At 36.0% G+C, this 15,765-nt stretch overlaps 2 protein-coding genes across 3 annotated transcripts; one reads left to right on the top strand and one right to left on the bottom strand.

Moving 5' to 3' along the window:
- Nucleotides 1–4,127: 4,127 nt before the first annotated feature.
- Nucleotides 4,128–5,670, bottom strand: LOC125220241 (uncharacterized). The gene is made up of 2 exons (XM_048122403.2): nucleotides 5,197–5,670; nucleotides 4,128–5,108 (listed from the first exon to the last, which is right to left on the bottom strand). Exons 1-2 carry the CDS (start codon nucleotides 5,668–5,670, stop codon nucleotides 4,128–4,130), a joined length of 1,455 nt encoding a protein of 484 aa, XP_047978360.2.
- Nucleotides 5,671–12,849: 7,179 nt separating this feature from the next.
- Nucleotides 12,850–15,735, top strand: LOC125218909 (annexin D5-like). 2 transcript variants are annotated; one of them, XM_048120710.2, is made up of 6 exons: nucleotides 12,850–12,988; nucleotides 13,688–13,833; nucleotides 13,967–14,185; nucleotides 14,777–14,992; nucleotides 15,071–15,160; nucleotides 15,270–15,735. In XM_048120710.2, the coding sequence occupies exons 1-6, from the start codon at nucleotides 12,913–12,915 to the stop codon at nucleotides 15,474–15,476; spliced, it is 954 nt and encodes a 317-aa protein (XP_047976667.1). In that variant the 5' UTR covers nucleotides 12,850–12,912; the 3' UTR covers nucleotides 15,477–15,735. The 2 variants fall into 2 exon arrangements, with proteins under 2 accessions (XP_047976667.1, XP_047976668.1); XM_048120711.2 differs by having other exon boundaries at nucleotides 12,959–13,089.
- Nucleotides 15,736–15,765: the final 30 nt, after the last annotated feature.

The following is a 15,765-nucleotide window of genomic DNA, read 5'->3' as shown; positions in this document are numbered from 1 at the left end:
TTTAGCAATTTCTCTTTATCTTTCACGTATTATTATGTATATAAAGGCTATTAATCCTAGATTAAATTATAATTGGAGAAATCATTTAGGGATATCTTAAATATATTGGAGACGCTTTTAAAGTGTCCCAAAAACAAATTTATTTGGACACACTGTTTAAAAGTGTCCCAAATGTAATTTGAGATGCTATCTAGAAGCGTATCCAAATATATTTGGAGACTCAATTTTGCAATCGTCCCAAATATATTGGAGACGCGTTTTAAAGCGTCACAAAAAATTAATTACCTATTTGAAAGTGTCATTGATTGTATTTGGCACACTTCCTGTAAGGGTACTTTTTGAGGCGTCAGGTAGTTTATTTAAAAACACAAAAAAAAACGTCCTCAATTGAATTAAAAAGCGTCCTTGGACAACCTTTATCTTGTAGTGACATCAACTAATTAACTTTTTCCTCAATTTAAATGCTAATTTTTCGATTTGAGAGCTTTCTATTGTCACGTCTCCCGGACCATTTTTGCCGGCGATTCGCCACATAAAGGTGTGTTTGAGCAAGTATTGCCATAGCTGTCGAATTCATCATACACAACCCTGAAAACTTGTGTGCGATTTCCACCGCATCGCGATTCTCATCGAATTTTGTAAATCAGACTCAATTATAGCTTAATTTCACGCCAACGACGCAATTATATATATTTCCAGCATTGCAGATATCTTATTTACTTTAGCAGAGAAGATGTAGTGCGATTTTCTTGCAATTGCTCATTTCCGATAGCCAATTGATGAAGGGGGAAGTTGCAAATTGCATTTAAGTTCTTACTTCAAAGATACAAAATATCAGAGGGATTATTTGCATAAGAAAGAATTACATAGATAACTGCAAAATTCTATGATTACTTAATCTCTGAGAGAAAGAAATTGTATTTTAGAAGAGATGAAGACGAACAAAAATGGAGAACGATAAAGAAAGAGAAAAGAAATAAAATGAGCTTATTGATGACGTGGAAGTCGCTCACACCAACGCTCAATTTAGGGGCTCAACAGATCAAATCTCCCAATGTGGATCTCCTGCTCCACAATCCCTACTCCACTCCTACTCTATACTCACATCAAAATAAAATGGATCCACATCACTTATTAAAATTACTCATGTTTATAGTAGTATTATTTTATTATGTTGTGAGTGTGTGGAGTAGGGCTGGGTAAATATACCGAAAAAACGGTATATCGATCATATCGTATTGAAAAATATCGAAATATATCGAATTTTCGGTATACCGAAACTTTCGGTACAGTACAATACCTTATCGAAAGTTTTCGGTATGATAACGATATGAATTTTCTTATACCACGATATACCGTTTTATATCGAATATACGGTATATATCGATAGCATCGGTATATACCGAAATATATCGAAAATCAATACGTATCGAGTTATCGATACATATCGTTTATACCATTTATATCGATGATGATGATGATGATGATGATAATAATAATAATAATAATAATAATAATAATAATATAATTTATTTTTTTAAGATTAAAAGTTTAAATCATAAATATATCCATATAACTTAATTATATATTTTTTGATTATGAAGATGTGGACAATGTTTATTTTATTATGTTAAAATTATATTAATTTTGATTTTATTTTTCAGTTTTGAAATTATAATTTTTGGTATAAAGGTATTCGAAATGGTATAAAATTTCAGTATATCGTAAGAAATATCGATATACCGTTCAGAACGGTATACCGAAGTTCGGTACGATATACCGAAATTTTGAAACGGTAACGGTATAATTTTTTTCCATACCGAAATTTCGGTATACCGAAACTTTCGAAACAATAACGATATGAAATTCTTTCATATCAATATTTTCGGTATGATAATGAAATAAAGTTTTTGATACGGTATATCGTATCGATCCAGCCCTAGTGTGGAGTAGGAGCAGAGTATGGATTGTGGAGTAGGAGATCCACATTGCAAATCTCTTGTTTGTAAATAATTGTCTCATTTATTTTCTACTAATTTTGGTAATATACTTTATATTCCACTAACTTCATCTCACTCATATTTTATTAATATATAAAAATAGTACTCCCCCTGTCCCACAAAAGATGTCACACTTTCCTTTTTAGTTTGTCCCACAAAAGATGTCACATTTCTCTTTATAGAAAAAGTTCTCTCTCACATAAATATAAAAGTTATATTTTCTCCCTCCATTTAACACACAAAACAAAACCTCCTAAAATTTCGTGTCGTCCCATAAGTGTGACATCTTTTATAAGACGAAGGGAGTATTCACATTGCATTAGACTTTTTCATTCATTTTCTATTACCTTTTTCAAAAAATTGTGTCTATGACCATTATTGGCGATGGATAGAGTATCAGTTTAGCAAATGTCCTCTAAAATTATAGTACCGACTTAAACAATCTTCATGGTGAGAAATATAGGAAAAAATAGAGTAAGATTGAAAAATAATTGACCCTTTCAACCTTTATTGAATACTTCATTTATTTTTATTTTCACGTGTTCTTCAAAATTTATTACTATCTTACTTTTTTTTTTTTTTTTATTAGTGAATTGTACATTTCACTGATTCTTTCTTAATCAAATTTTATTATAAAACTAATACTCCATCCGTATCACTACAATTGAATCACTATTTTTTGGCATTTGTATTGAAAAAATGATTCTCTTTCCATCCTCAAAAAATAGATTAATTTTACTTTGGCCATCCCAAAAAGTTAGACCAAGTCTAAATATGAAAATTTTTTAACGAATTACACATCACTAATAATGTGAATTTCACAATCCATTAACACTACTTCCAGTACTTTATTCGTCTCTCTTTCTTAATTTAATAACCTCTCTCTTATTTTACCAATTGCACATTAAAACCCGTCTCATTTATAAATTTGTCCATTTTTTGAGAAAAATAAAAAATAATAAATAATTGAAGTGAAGAGAAAAATTACGCTTCCTCTGTCCCATAAAAATATGGGCAATGGATATGGCATGAGAATTAAGATAAAATTGGGAAAATAAGAGAGGGGAGGAGAATTGTATGGTAAAGTAAGAGAGAGGTGAAGAACTGTAGTTAAGTTGTGTTAGTAGATAGTGAGACCTACATTATAACTTTCCAAAAATGGAATGCACATATTTTTGTGGGACTGATGAAAATGGAAAGTGCACATATGGGACAGAGGGAGTATGTAAAAACAAGATTTATACTACTCCCTCCGTCCCTGAAAATTTGTCACCTATTTCCATTTCCGTCTGTCCCTAAAAGTTTGTAACATTTCACTTTTACCATTTTTGGTAGTGGACCCTACATTCCATTAACTCATTCACACTCACATTTTATTATAAAACTAACATATAAAATTAGGACCCACGTTCCACTAACTTTTTAAATCTACTTTCTATTACATTTCTTAAAACCCGTGTTGAGTCAAATGGTGACGAATTTTAGGGGACGGAGGGAGTACATTTTTCTCTCTACTTACTCTACTAATCAACTCCTCTCCTAAAATCTTGTATTACTCAAGAATATGGACATGCTGAGTAGGACAGAGGGAGAATATATTTGAATTTTCAAATTTTCGGATTTCTGGTATTGAATTTTTATATTTTTGTACAATTTAAGATCGGATTTCATAATTCGAATCTCGGATTTTCATATCAATTCAGATTAGCCGAAATTTGATTCCACAAAATCGAATGCCCACCACTTCCTCTAACACTAATTCAATCATTTCAGTGTGATAGACTATAGAGCGAGAAATCAAATAACTGAAATTTGGCTGCCCTTAATCCGCCGCAGCGAATTCCCCAATCTACCCCGAAACCGAATACCGTCGAAACCCTCCCACCTCAGGCCCTTTCCTGTCATTATACACACCTCCATCAGTTGGAGTTTTGACTTAAATTCTGGACTCATGCAAAATTTTCTCATCAATATCTTAGTTTCAACTTTCAACTTTCAACTTTGAACTCTCTCAAAATTGCAGACAAAAATCAAGAACGGGCGAGGGCGTCGGGGCCAAGGCGGGCCTATGCATATGCAACGAGCGGGAGAGTAATTATCATCACCATCACGTTGTACCTCGCTTGCTCATTGCCCATCTTCCTTCTTCTTCTTCTTCTGCTTCTTGTTCACGCTCAAGTATCCGTGCGCAACAGCTTCTAGAACCCTCATCGTTGGAGGCCTACGCCTCGTGCTAAACCTTGTTTGGTTCGAGCTAGCATTGTTTTTGGAAGCGATGATATCTTGCTCAGCAGAAAAGGAGCCAGCCTCGGCCTCTGGAGGGAAGTTGAGGTCAATATAAAACTGAGGTTGTTGCTGCTGTTCAATGCTGTTGTTGCTAGTGGATGGCAATATATCAAGATTCTTGCTTACTTGATCTCGAGTGGTGCGTTTCTTGTGCACATCAGGGGAAGTCGCACGAGCTTCTTCATCCGCGGCATCAGTCCTTTCTCGACTAATCTCTGCTGCAGATGGGAAGGTTCTGAATTCGACTACCTTCCCATCTGGGAGGCCTGTATCCACAACAGTGACAGAAAAACTCTCATCATTACTCAATCCACATTGTTCTGCTTCTTGGTCGAGCTCCAGCAGGGCAGGCTCTTGAGAAACTTTTCTCAACACATCAGCCACAGTATTAAAATATTGATCACCTCTCACCAAATCTCTCCTCGAAAATCTCTTCACTCCGGGAATAAGAAAAACTAGGCTAGGACTTGCATTTGAACTAGCAACGTCTCTGTAGTTCGTGGCCTCCTCTGAATGCCAACCACTTGCTAGCAGACGCGGCCAGACTGCCTCCCAGAACAGATCATTCGATCTGGCCTTGCTCAGTCGGTGCTCTCCACTCAACAAGCTCGATATCTCAGCTGTTGTAAGTGAGGTATAAACCTTCTCTGATGGCATATCATGGCCGCGTGCCTTTGAGTGCCGCGTAGCCATTGCAGTGAGATCTTGATGCTCTCTCCCAATGCCAACGGCTTCCACGAGCAACTCTGTACCAATCATCGCCTTCAAACGGAAGGCATACTCTGTTACTGATATCTTTTCATTCTCAAATGATTTAGAAACCTAGAAAAAACAACCAAATGCACAAGATCAGCACATTTCTGCAGTATTTGGCATTCAATCAAGAAAAAGCGCAGTCAGCAATAAGTACCTCTAATAGAGCATTCCGAGACTCCTCCTCTACTCTTGGTAGCACCCTAGATAGAAATTCTTGCAGCCTTAGCCCATAAAACAATCCCCGGCCTAATTTGCATCTCTTGTGCTTAGCGTTGAACCATCTATGATACTCCTGTGAAGAGTAGAACGCCCCATAGTAGTACGACTGCACAGCTAACATATCCTTCGTCCCAACAAATTTCTTTATCTCGACAAAGTTCTTTGCAAATATGTACAATCCAACAAGGAAACAGCCCTTCTCAGCTTCAGACCAGCATTCATCACAGATTTCAGGCACCATACCACTGCGCTCGTCTATTTCATCCATCCGACTCATACCAGTGTTTGAATCTCCACGAAACTGAGGCAGTTCAGCCTGATATTCATCCCCAACTCGAGGCGCGATTTTTGGCTCCCCAAACAAATCATACAACGAGGATGCAACTTGATTCTCCATACAATTAGTCATCTGCCAACTAAAGATGCATCAGTTTGTGCAATATCAAAATTGGAATGCTTGTGCAATATCAAAATTAGAATGCTAGTGCAATAGCAAAACTAGAATGCTTGTGCAATATCAAAACTCAATCAAGAATAAACATTAAGTCAATCCATCATAGCTTAGACACATAATGATATACATATGATCAAATTACAATCACCATGATTCCCAAAACAGATAACAATGTACTAGAAATTAAAGAATGAGCTCTTTACACAATGCCCAATTAAGAAGTTAGTATTACCAATAAAATAACGAATGTGGATTAATTATGCATAATATATGTTAGAACTTAGAAACACGCGAATAAATTAGTACTTAAATTAGAACCGTGATTTGACCTATTTTGTAGAGTAAGAATAAAAATATATAAGTCCACTTGCACGAACGCGCAGGAACACGCACGTATGTGTGCGTGCGATAGAGAGCGATATACATAATTACAGACTTGTAATATAACTTTGTGTATTGATTTACTAATTTGCGGAGCCAGGAATTTGTAGGGAGAGAGGTAAATTTATTTATGAAGAAAATTTAAGTATTTAATGAGGGGCATTTAGTTAAAAACTAAAAAAAATAAATTTCATAGTAGACAATATACTTATGGAGTTGAAAATATGAGGTGGGGCAAATGCCCATCCTAAGCTCTTAGTAGATCTGCCTTGTTAATTTGTGACAGTAAGATTGTGATTATTAATATAAAAAAATGAAATACAGATGACAAATGAATATAACCGTTGGGAAACTTAGTTGCCTCACGAATGTGCAACAATTAAAAAACAATGTGTAATTTTTCGCAGGCCAAAAGAATTACTATGACTTAGGATTGAAAAGGAAAAGAATCAACTTATAATAATTGGTGTAAATTCAAATAAACAACTAATAAATTTGACTAATAAAGTGCGTGTAAAAAAAGTGAAAAAAATAGTCAACTTACCGTCATCGAATGGTCTAATTGGTATAAAAACAAATTTTCAACCAAAAGACTATAAAGCAACCTTTTAACTTGTGTTTTCAGTCTTTAGTCAAAGTAATAGTTATCTAATTCAAATAAATGAAAAAAAAAATTAAATAATTTGTGACTGGGAGGAAAAATAATCTTATTGTAAGACATAAAATGACCTAATGGCTACTATAAGATTGTCTAAAACTCTAAATTGACTTAAATAATATTGGGGGCCTTTATTGCCATGTGAAAAAAATTAGTCAACTTACCATTAGCGGATAGTACATAGTAGTAGTAACAATTTTATAAGTAGGACTTTGTAAAGATCACACCACCTTTGAACACATTTTCATCGCTAACACAAATTATTATCTAATTCAAATGAACGACAAAAATAATAAAATGATTTGCGTGTGTTAGAGAAGATAATCGCTTTAAGCAACTATGAGTCTATGATAATTAGGATGTGTAATTCGGTTTAATGCTAATAAAATGCAAATACACTCGGTTGAGTAGGTGCACTCACGATGCGCGCATAAAGAATCTTTATTAACGGCTCAGAAAATTCTTTTACACACTTTTTCGAGTGAGGATTTTCTCTCTTGGCTTAGGTTAGGAGTATTGTTTACTATGATTTTTCTAATTATTATATATATTTATATCTCTCTCTCCCTAAATCCAACTCAAAAAACTATGTGTGTTTACATATGATTAAATAATAATCACGCTCATCAAAACTAAAATCATGAACGAAAATTCTACCACGCTGAAAATTCAATTCGATTTTACTAAATAAAATTTAACCAAGATCCAAAATTCACACATTCTCTAAAGAGAAACGTTTTTTCACAAGTAAATCAAACTAAAAAAAATATTGATCCTCGATAAAATATAAGTACTCAATATACATACAACTCAAACCTGACTAGTTTGTGACTTGAATCGACTCTTTTCGACTTTTGCTTATCGTCAGATAGAGCTATATTTGTTAGGGAGCGAGAGAGGGGGGCGATGCTTTTAATGAAAATGGAAGAAAAAGGAAAGAAAGGTAGGTCTTTATAGAACAACCAAAAAGGGATCGAAAAATAAAATGTAATTAATAATTTTTTGTGGCTAAATAAAAATAAGTAGTAGAAAATTATAATGCCAGAACATTTTATCTAATGGATTAGTTGACTTCGAACAAAATAAAAGAAAAATAAATATTTATCACTGTTATAGTTGTAATGTGATGGGAGAAATTAATTTTTATATATAGTCAAAAGAAAAAAGTACATAAAAGTTTACTATCCTAAGTAAATTTTATTAAAATCTTTATTTAATAAGACAAAAATATTCTTTATGATGCCATTATTACCTGTATGTATCTTTTAACTTATTTCAAAATATCCTTTTAAATAATTTAAAATATTCAATAATTTCAGTAGAGGCGCAACCTATTGGGCTTACACTATATGCATAAAATAAGAAAGAAACCCATAAAAGAATGTGAAGCTTTATGGGCCCAATAGATATATAGTGTATAAAGATTAGTACTTTTCCACGCATTTTCATTGGTAGTAACATAAATTATTTTCTAATTTAACGAACCACAGAAATAATTAAATGATTTGCGTGTGAGAGAGAAGAGAATTGCATTACAAGGTATAAATCTACTTATTGCAACCACCATAGGATGTGTATTTAATGATAATAAAATTAAAATCTAAATACACTCAGTTGAATAGGGTACACACGATTCACGCGTAAAGAATCTTTACTAACGGGTCTGAAAATTATTGTGCAAACTCTCTCGAGTGAGGATTTTATCTTCTGGCTTAAGTTATGAATTTGTTTCTTATGATTCTAATTTTACCCTTAAATTAAAATCATGCTCATCAAAACTAAAATCATGAACGAAAATTCTACCCCGCTAAAAATTCAATACGATTTTACCAAATAAATTTTAATCAAGATCCAAAACTCATGCATTCTTTAAAGGTAATTGACTTTTCACAAGTAAATCAAATTGAAAAAATATCGAACCTTAATAAATATAGAGTACATCAATATACATACAACCCTGACTAGTCTTCTTAATTAACGAACACAATTTGTGACTTGAATCGACTCTTTTGTACTTTTGCTTATCACCGGAGAGAGCTACTCGGAGTGTTTTAGGAGAGAGAGTAACGAGCGATGCTTTTAATGAAAATGGAAGAAAAAAGAAATAAAAGGTAGGTCTTTATAGAGCGACGAAAGAGGGATCGAAAAAATAAAATGCAATTAATGACTTTTTTGGTTAAATAAAAATAAGTTGTAGAAAATTATAATACCAAATAGTATATTTTATTTAATGGATTAGTTGTCTTCCAACAAATCACCAACATAAATATTTATCGCTGTTAAAGGTGTAATATGATGGGGAGAAATTTATATATTCTCAAAAGATAAAAAAAGTACTTATATGAGTTTAATGACCCTGGGTAAATTTTGTAGAAACTTTATTTTATAAGACAAAGATATTCCTTGTGATGCGACTGCGAGTATTACCTTACTTATATGCATCTTTTAACCTATTTCAAATATCCTTATAAGTAATTCAGAATATTTAATAATTTATGTAAAGACGATTTTAATTATATTATAATATTTTCACCTTCAACCAAACCTACAGCTCATTGGGCTATACACTATAAGCAAAGAACAAGAAACAATTACATTTACTTCCACACATCTAAAAGAAAGCTCATTAGCGCATCTCTCTCTCATTTTAATTTTTTAAGGAAGAGCGACACTGCATTTTAACATTTGTATAAAACAAACTTGATGTATATAACTTCTCATATACTCCCTTCGTCCACGAAAAATAAATCACTTCCATTTTATGTACTCATTTTGAAAAAATGATAATAAATAATTAAAGTGAAGAAAAAGTAAAGTACGAGAGAGAACAATATAGAGAAGTCTCTTATCTATATTATTCTCTTTCTTACTTTTCTTTCTCTCCACTTTAACTATTTATTATTATTTTTTTAAAACGAGTGCAGAAAATGAAAGTGATCTATTTTTTATGGACGGAGGGAGTAGTATACTATACGTATTTTAATGTAAAATAATAAAGTAAGAAATCCAGTGAAAAAGTAAGTAGAGAGAAATTTATCATAATATATGAGGATTATTTTGGGTAAATAATAATTACGTGTGGCAAAAAACTCTATCAACCCCACCCCAAATAAAAACATTTTTCCATAATTTAATCTCCTTCGCACTAGCAATTAGCAACGAAATTTTAAAAGGAGTTGGAGATAAATGAACTTTACCTGAAAATTTAAATACACCGCTCCTCATTATATTTAATAAATAAAGAGGAAACAAGTGGGCAAAGAGATGAGAATATTTTTGGCGGTGAACAAAATGTCTAAAATCTGATTCAAAGTAAATTAAAATATTTAAGCTTTGATTTGGACTTTTTGATTTTTAGGTTCGAATTAGATTTTTTAAAAATTTAGATAATACTGGGTCAGATATTTTAAACATTAAAGTATTCCGAAATCCAAAATATATTTATATACATACTATTATTATAAAATAAATATAAAAGTGGACCTCATATTTCAATCTATTATTTTTTGCATTTCTTAGAGCATTCCCAATGGAGGTGGCGAATTCTCGGCGATAAATCGCCGGTTATCGCCGAATTATCGCCGGCCATTGTGGCGAAGTCGGCGATAATTCGGCGATAATGTTGCCGTTGCTTCGCCGAGTGGCGTTCTAACGCCGGATTATCGCCGAGCGATCGCCGGCCACTGTGGCGACGCTCGGCGATAATCGGCGATAATTAAAATTTTTTTTTTTTTTTTTTGAACCCAACGGCTATTTTACATTCCACCCCTATAAATATTTCCTCCACTTCCTCCATTCATCACCCACAATCTTCATTCTCTCCATTTTCAATCTCTTCTCCCAATCTTCAATTTTCATCAAAATTATGAGCTTTTGGAAGAAAAGTTCCCGATCGGGTAAGGATAAGGGTAAGGGGAAAGAGTCGAGTTCACAAATTCCCAACACGGATGAAGCAAACGAGCAGTGGATGCAGTCGTTGTTGGCGATGGGTTCTCCTCCCGGCCAACTTCCATACGGGGGTCCGTCTCCTTTGCAGACTCCTCCGGCGCGGAGACTTTCTCCGTACTTCAACTCTGCCGGCAGAATGCCCTTTCCAGCCGACGATGTGTATCGGCCCCAGTTCGACACCCCCGGATCAACCCCAGGCGACCAAGAATCTCAGGCCGCGACACTGAGCGCGGAGGACTTCGAGGTGGAAGAAACGCCCACCGAGCCGCCTTCTAGGAGCGGGAGGGGGAAGGCGCCGGCGTCGTCGGCTGCGACTGATACGGGTTCCGATGAGAGGCCGAAGCGGGTAAGGACTACTTACACTCTGCAAGAGTCCGAGCTGATAGCCGACTGCTGGGCGGACACGTCACAGGACGCGGAGCGCAGCAACTACCAGACTGAGATCATATTCTGGGAGCGGATTGCCGCGAAGTACAGGAGCCACAAGACTGCCTCAATGAAGGACCATGGCAGCGAGGCGATCCGTCGGCATTGGGAGCGCCTCATGAGGGACTGCGGGCACTTCAACGGTATTTATTCTAACTTGATGACTCACATGACGAGTGGCCAGAACGAGCACATGGTCCGAGATGAGGCCATCCGGATGTATAGTAGCCAGTACTTGTCGACGAAGGGCTTCAAGTATTGGAACATCTACGATAAGCTGAAGGATCTCCCCAAATTCCGGACGGGAATGCACGACGCGCTGCACGGGAAATCGGTGCGCTCGCGACTTAGCGTTTCGGAGAGCGAGGGGAGCGCGGCCCACATCGACTTGAGTGGGGATGGTCCGCACGAGCGCCCGGAGGGAGTGAAGAAGGCGAAGGGGAGGCGGAAGGGGAAGGGCGCAACGTCGGAAGTCGCGTCGGAATCCGTCATCGACTTAGAAAAAGCCACTTATTCGAGCAATGTCGCCAATCTGACCCAGATGTACACGCTGTACTTCACCGGCGGCGGGACCCCTGAAGAAAAGGCGGCCCTCTGGAAATGCATCCAACACCTGCAGAGTACGCTGGGGCTCGATCCCGACGCCCCTCCGGCCCCTCCGTCTTAGATTTTTTTTTTTTAAATCTTTGTTTATTTGCGTTTTTTATTTGTAGTTTTTTTTTTCTCGTTGTATTATATTTTCCAATGATTAATACAACGATGAATTGTTCATTATTAGTCTATTTATTAAATACATTTGTAGGGAAAATTAAATAATATAAAAAATAATGATGTAAAAATGAAATGTTGAGTTAGGGAGAAATAAGGGAGAAATAAGGGAGAAACCAATGTAGCACTTGGCTAAAAACTGGGGATAAATTTTGGTGCTGATGTGGCGCTGATGTGGCAGGAGTTAGGGAGAAATAAGGGAGTTTTTAGGGAACTCCATTGGGAGTGCTCTTAAAACTTAAGTCAACACCGAATGTGAGTCCTATTGTGAGAAAAAGGGAGTATAAAAATACTCCTAGTAGCTATTTCTATTTTGGTCCGTTCTTTAAAAATATCAACTACTCCTTCCATCTCACTCAACATGTCCATTTTTTTCTTTAATTTGTCCATCCTACTCCTCGTTAAAACATTAAACTACTCCATCCGTCTCACAAAGTTTGTCTCAATTGAAATCTTCCCAAAAATAGACATTAAATACATTTCTCAATCTCTTCAATGTGCGACCTTTATTCCACTACACACCTCCTTCTAATACAAAGTAAAACAATTCCTTAAAACACGGGCCGGATTAAATTGGGACAAACTTTGTGGAATAGAGAGAGTTTTCCATAACTTTTTATAACAAACTTTCTGTTATAATACTTCATCCGTCTTACAAAAATATACACTTTTTAATTTTTGACTCATTTCTATTTAATAAAGTGACTCTTTAATTTTTGACTCCTTTCTATTTAATAAAGTGACTCATTCTCCATTAATAATAATTTATTTAATTTTTCAGGGTACATCTCTCTTGCTTTAACAAATGATTTTACCAATCAGTTAAAATACCTGCAAAATGTCCGCGTCAACGCGTGGCTCAACTAATTTATGCGGTTGTACATTTCGCTACGGATGTTGTGCGGTGACGTGTAAAGCGCTCCCATCTCATCCGATATTTATGAGTGATCTGTACCTGCCACAGAAAGTTGTTCAACAAAAATCTGCATAATTCACCAGAGATCACAGAATCAAAGATGGCGACATTGAGCGTTCCTCCAGTTTTGACTTCGCCCCGAGATGATGCTGCGGCACTCTACCGCGCTTTCAAGGGTGACAACTTCGTCTTCTTCATTTTTTTATTTTGTTTGCAGGTTGTGAGACGTGATTTCCAAATTCAAAGCATTTTTGCGGGTTTAGCTCATCGTATTGCTGTAATGTTCTAGATTTGAGTCTCGGTCTGCTAGGTTATTTACTTATTATGTGAAAATTTCGTGATTTTGGTGTTTGGAGGATAATATGAGGGCCTTCTTTTATAATTTGGGCGATTTGATATTCTGCAAGTGACATGCAACCTGAACAAGGAAGGTTAATCAGCAAGCTGATTCCGACTCCAATCACACATATATTGGTCAGGACGTCAAATAGTTAGTGGATAATTGAACGCGAAAAGCTTGTAGAGAGAATGTGTCGAGAATCCGGATTAGTGAAATTTCGTTGGGCTCATGGCCCTCGGGATGCTTTAAAATCTTCATCGACTCGTAATTAATCAACGATTTAGCCAATTGGATTATTAATTAGGTCATGAAGCTCTCTACATTAGCATGAACTCAACAGTCTCAACTGCTTATTCACCACTAGCAAACAATGTAGCCCGTGAAATTGCGGCTTATCATTTTTCTATTAAGCTGGAGATTAGGTTGTATCTTGATATGGTAGAGGAAAGCGTGGCTGGCTCCTTGTAATTATATGTTACAGATTTAAAAAATCTAGTACAGTAGTAAGTTGACTGGTGGTAGCTGCAAATTTCAGGTTTTGGGTGCGACACTGCAGCAGTTATTAATATCCTTGCTCATAGGGACGCAATGCAACGTGCTCTTATCGAGCAAGAGTACAGAACTATATATTCCGAAGAACTTACTAAACGTCTGGCTTCAGAACTTAGGGGTGATATTGAGGTACAAACGAGAGTGATCTATACTTCTTTTTCTCCAGATATAAGCTTTCACTTATATAAACTTGTAGAATTGTCTTTCCAGCACCTTATATTTTATGAACAATTTTCATATTCATGTTGTGAAATGGTTGCAGAGAGCAATTTTACTTTGGATGCCTGATCCAGCTGTTCGTGATGCAACAGTAGTAAGGAAAGCTTTGAGTGGTGATGTCATTGACCTGAAAGCTGCTACTGAAGTCATTTGTTCGCGTACTTCAACTCAAATACAGCATTTCAAACAAATCTACCATGCAAAGTTTCATGCTTACCTTGAGCATGATATTGAATACCAAGCATCTGGTGATCTCAAAAAGGTCCAAACTCTCTCTCTCTCTCTCATCAAATGCTCATATTTACATGTCAACAAAATTCAGCTGAATAAATTGTGTTTCACCGAACACCTCTCTCTGCTTCAGTTGAGTATGCTTGCATGTTTCTGTCAGTAAACCCTGAGTCATGTATAAGATACCGTCGTCCAAGCACCTAAAGACTAATGTTGTAAATGAAGATAAAGGAGGCAGGAGCAAGCATACCGTACAAGTCAGAAGTACAAGTAGAGTATTCTCATTTGAAGAGTGGTCTTATATCTATAAAGAAATTGTTGCAATTTGAAGTTGGTCTTATATCTTTTAGCCTTTGGTACTTAATTTATACATGTAATCTTTTATTTAAATGTTAATTATTTCCATTGAGCTACAGCTCCCACAATAATTGGTATTGTTAACTACTCCTCATTTTGTTGGCGTGTATTTTTACATACATAAGCATATAATTGTGGCAAATAATATTACAAAGATGTAAATAAAATATTCATAATCTATGAATATATTCATGGCTAGGAGTAATTCAAGGAGTTTCAACCAAAAAACCTTACTTATGTGCTTCCCTGCTCTTCTATGCTATAGTTGCTACTGGCATATGCTAGTGTTCCTCGGTATGAAGGTCCTGAGGTCGACAGGGGATTAGCAGAGCATGATGCTAAGTCTCTCTTTAAAGCTGGGGAGAAGAAGCTTGGAACTGATGAGGACACTTTCATACGCATATTCGCTGAACGGAGCCGAGCGCAATTGGCTGCTATATCTTCTGCTTATCATAGCATGTATGGGAACTCACTTAAAAAGGTACCTATCTCATTTAAAGGCTGTAATTCTTGCGTAGAAACTCTGTATAGTAAACGAATAATTTGAATCATTCTGCAGGCCGTAAAAAGGGAAACGTCTGGGAACTTTGAGCTTGGTCTCTTGACTATATTACAGTGTGCTGAGAACCCTGGGAGGTATTTTGCAAAGGTAAACTTCGAGCTGTCTCAATTTTATTCTCTCCAGGATTTGCTATTTCTGTGTGTGCTAGATATCACCGTCAATGTGTAATGACGGCATGTTTCACCTCGAAATATAGATGCTGCGCAAGGCAATGAAGGGTATGGGAACTGACGATAAAACCCTTACCAGGGTGATAGTGACAAGAGCAGAGATTGATCTGCAGTATATAAAGGCAGAGTACCAAAAGAAATATGGAAAATCTCTGAACGATGCAGTGCATTCAGAAACATCAAGCCATTACAGAACATTCCTTCTCGCTCTCTTGGGTGCCACGCACCACTAGACAGACGCAAGTATGTACAGCTTATGGGTAAGGGTCTACCTGCAAATAAATTTCCACACGTTAGAGGATAGGCGTGTTCTGTGTATTTCCACGTCAAATTTAGCAGTGTGGAATGATTGCTAGATTAGTTATATCATGTCGTATTATCTCTCTAGTTCTAGTTATGTCTTTCTAGCTGTCTTTAGCTGTATATTGGGCTATGGTTTGTTTCGTATCAACTTTCAATATTAGGCACTAATGATGTGTGGATTTGATTTGAGTGCCACCTTTCCTTCTTTAAGTAATTAGA

Source organism: Salvia hispanica, chromosome 1 (genome assembly GCF_029641045.1).
Source record: "Salvia hispanica isolate PSC_SH4W2 chromosome 1, Shi_PSC_v1, whole genome shotgun sequence".
Taxonomy (NCBI): domain Eukaryota; kingdom Viridiplantae; phylum Streptophyta; class Magnoliopsida; order Lamiales; family Lamiaceae; genus Salvia; species Salvia hispanica.
The sequence above is the reverse complement of the archived record's forward strand: the minus strand, read 5'-3'. Positions and strand labels throughout refer to the sequence as shown.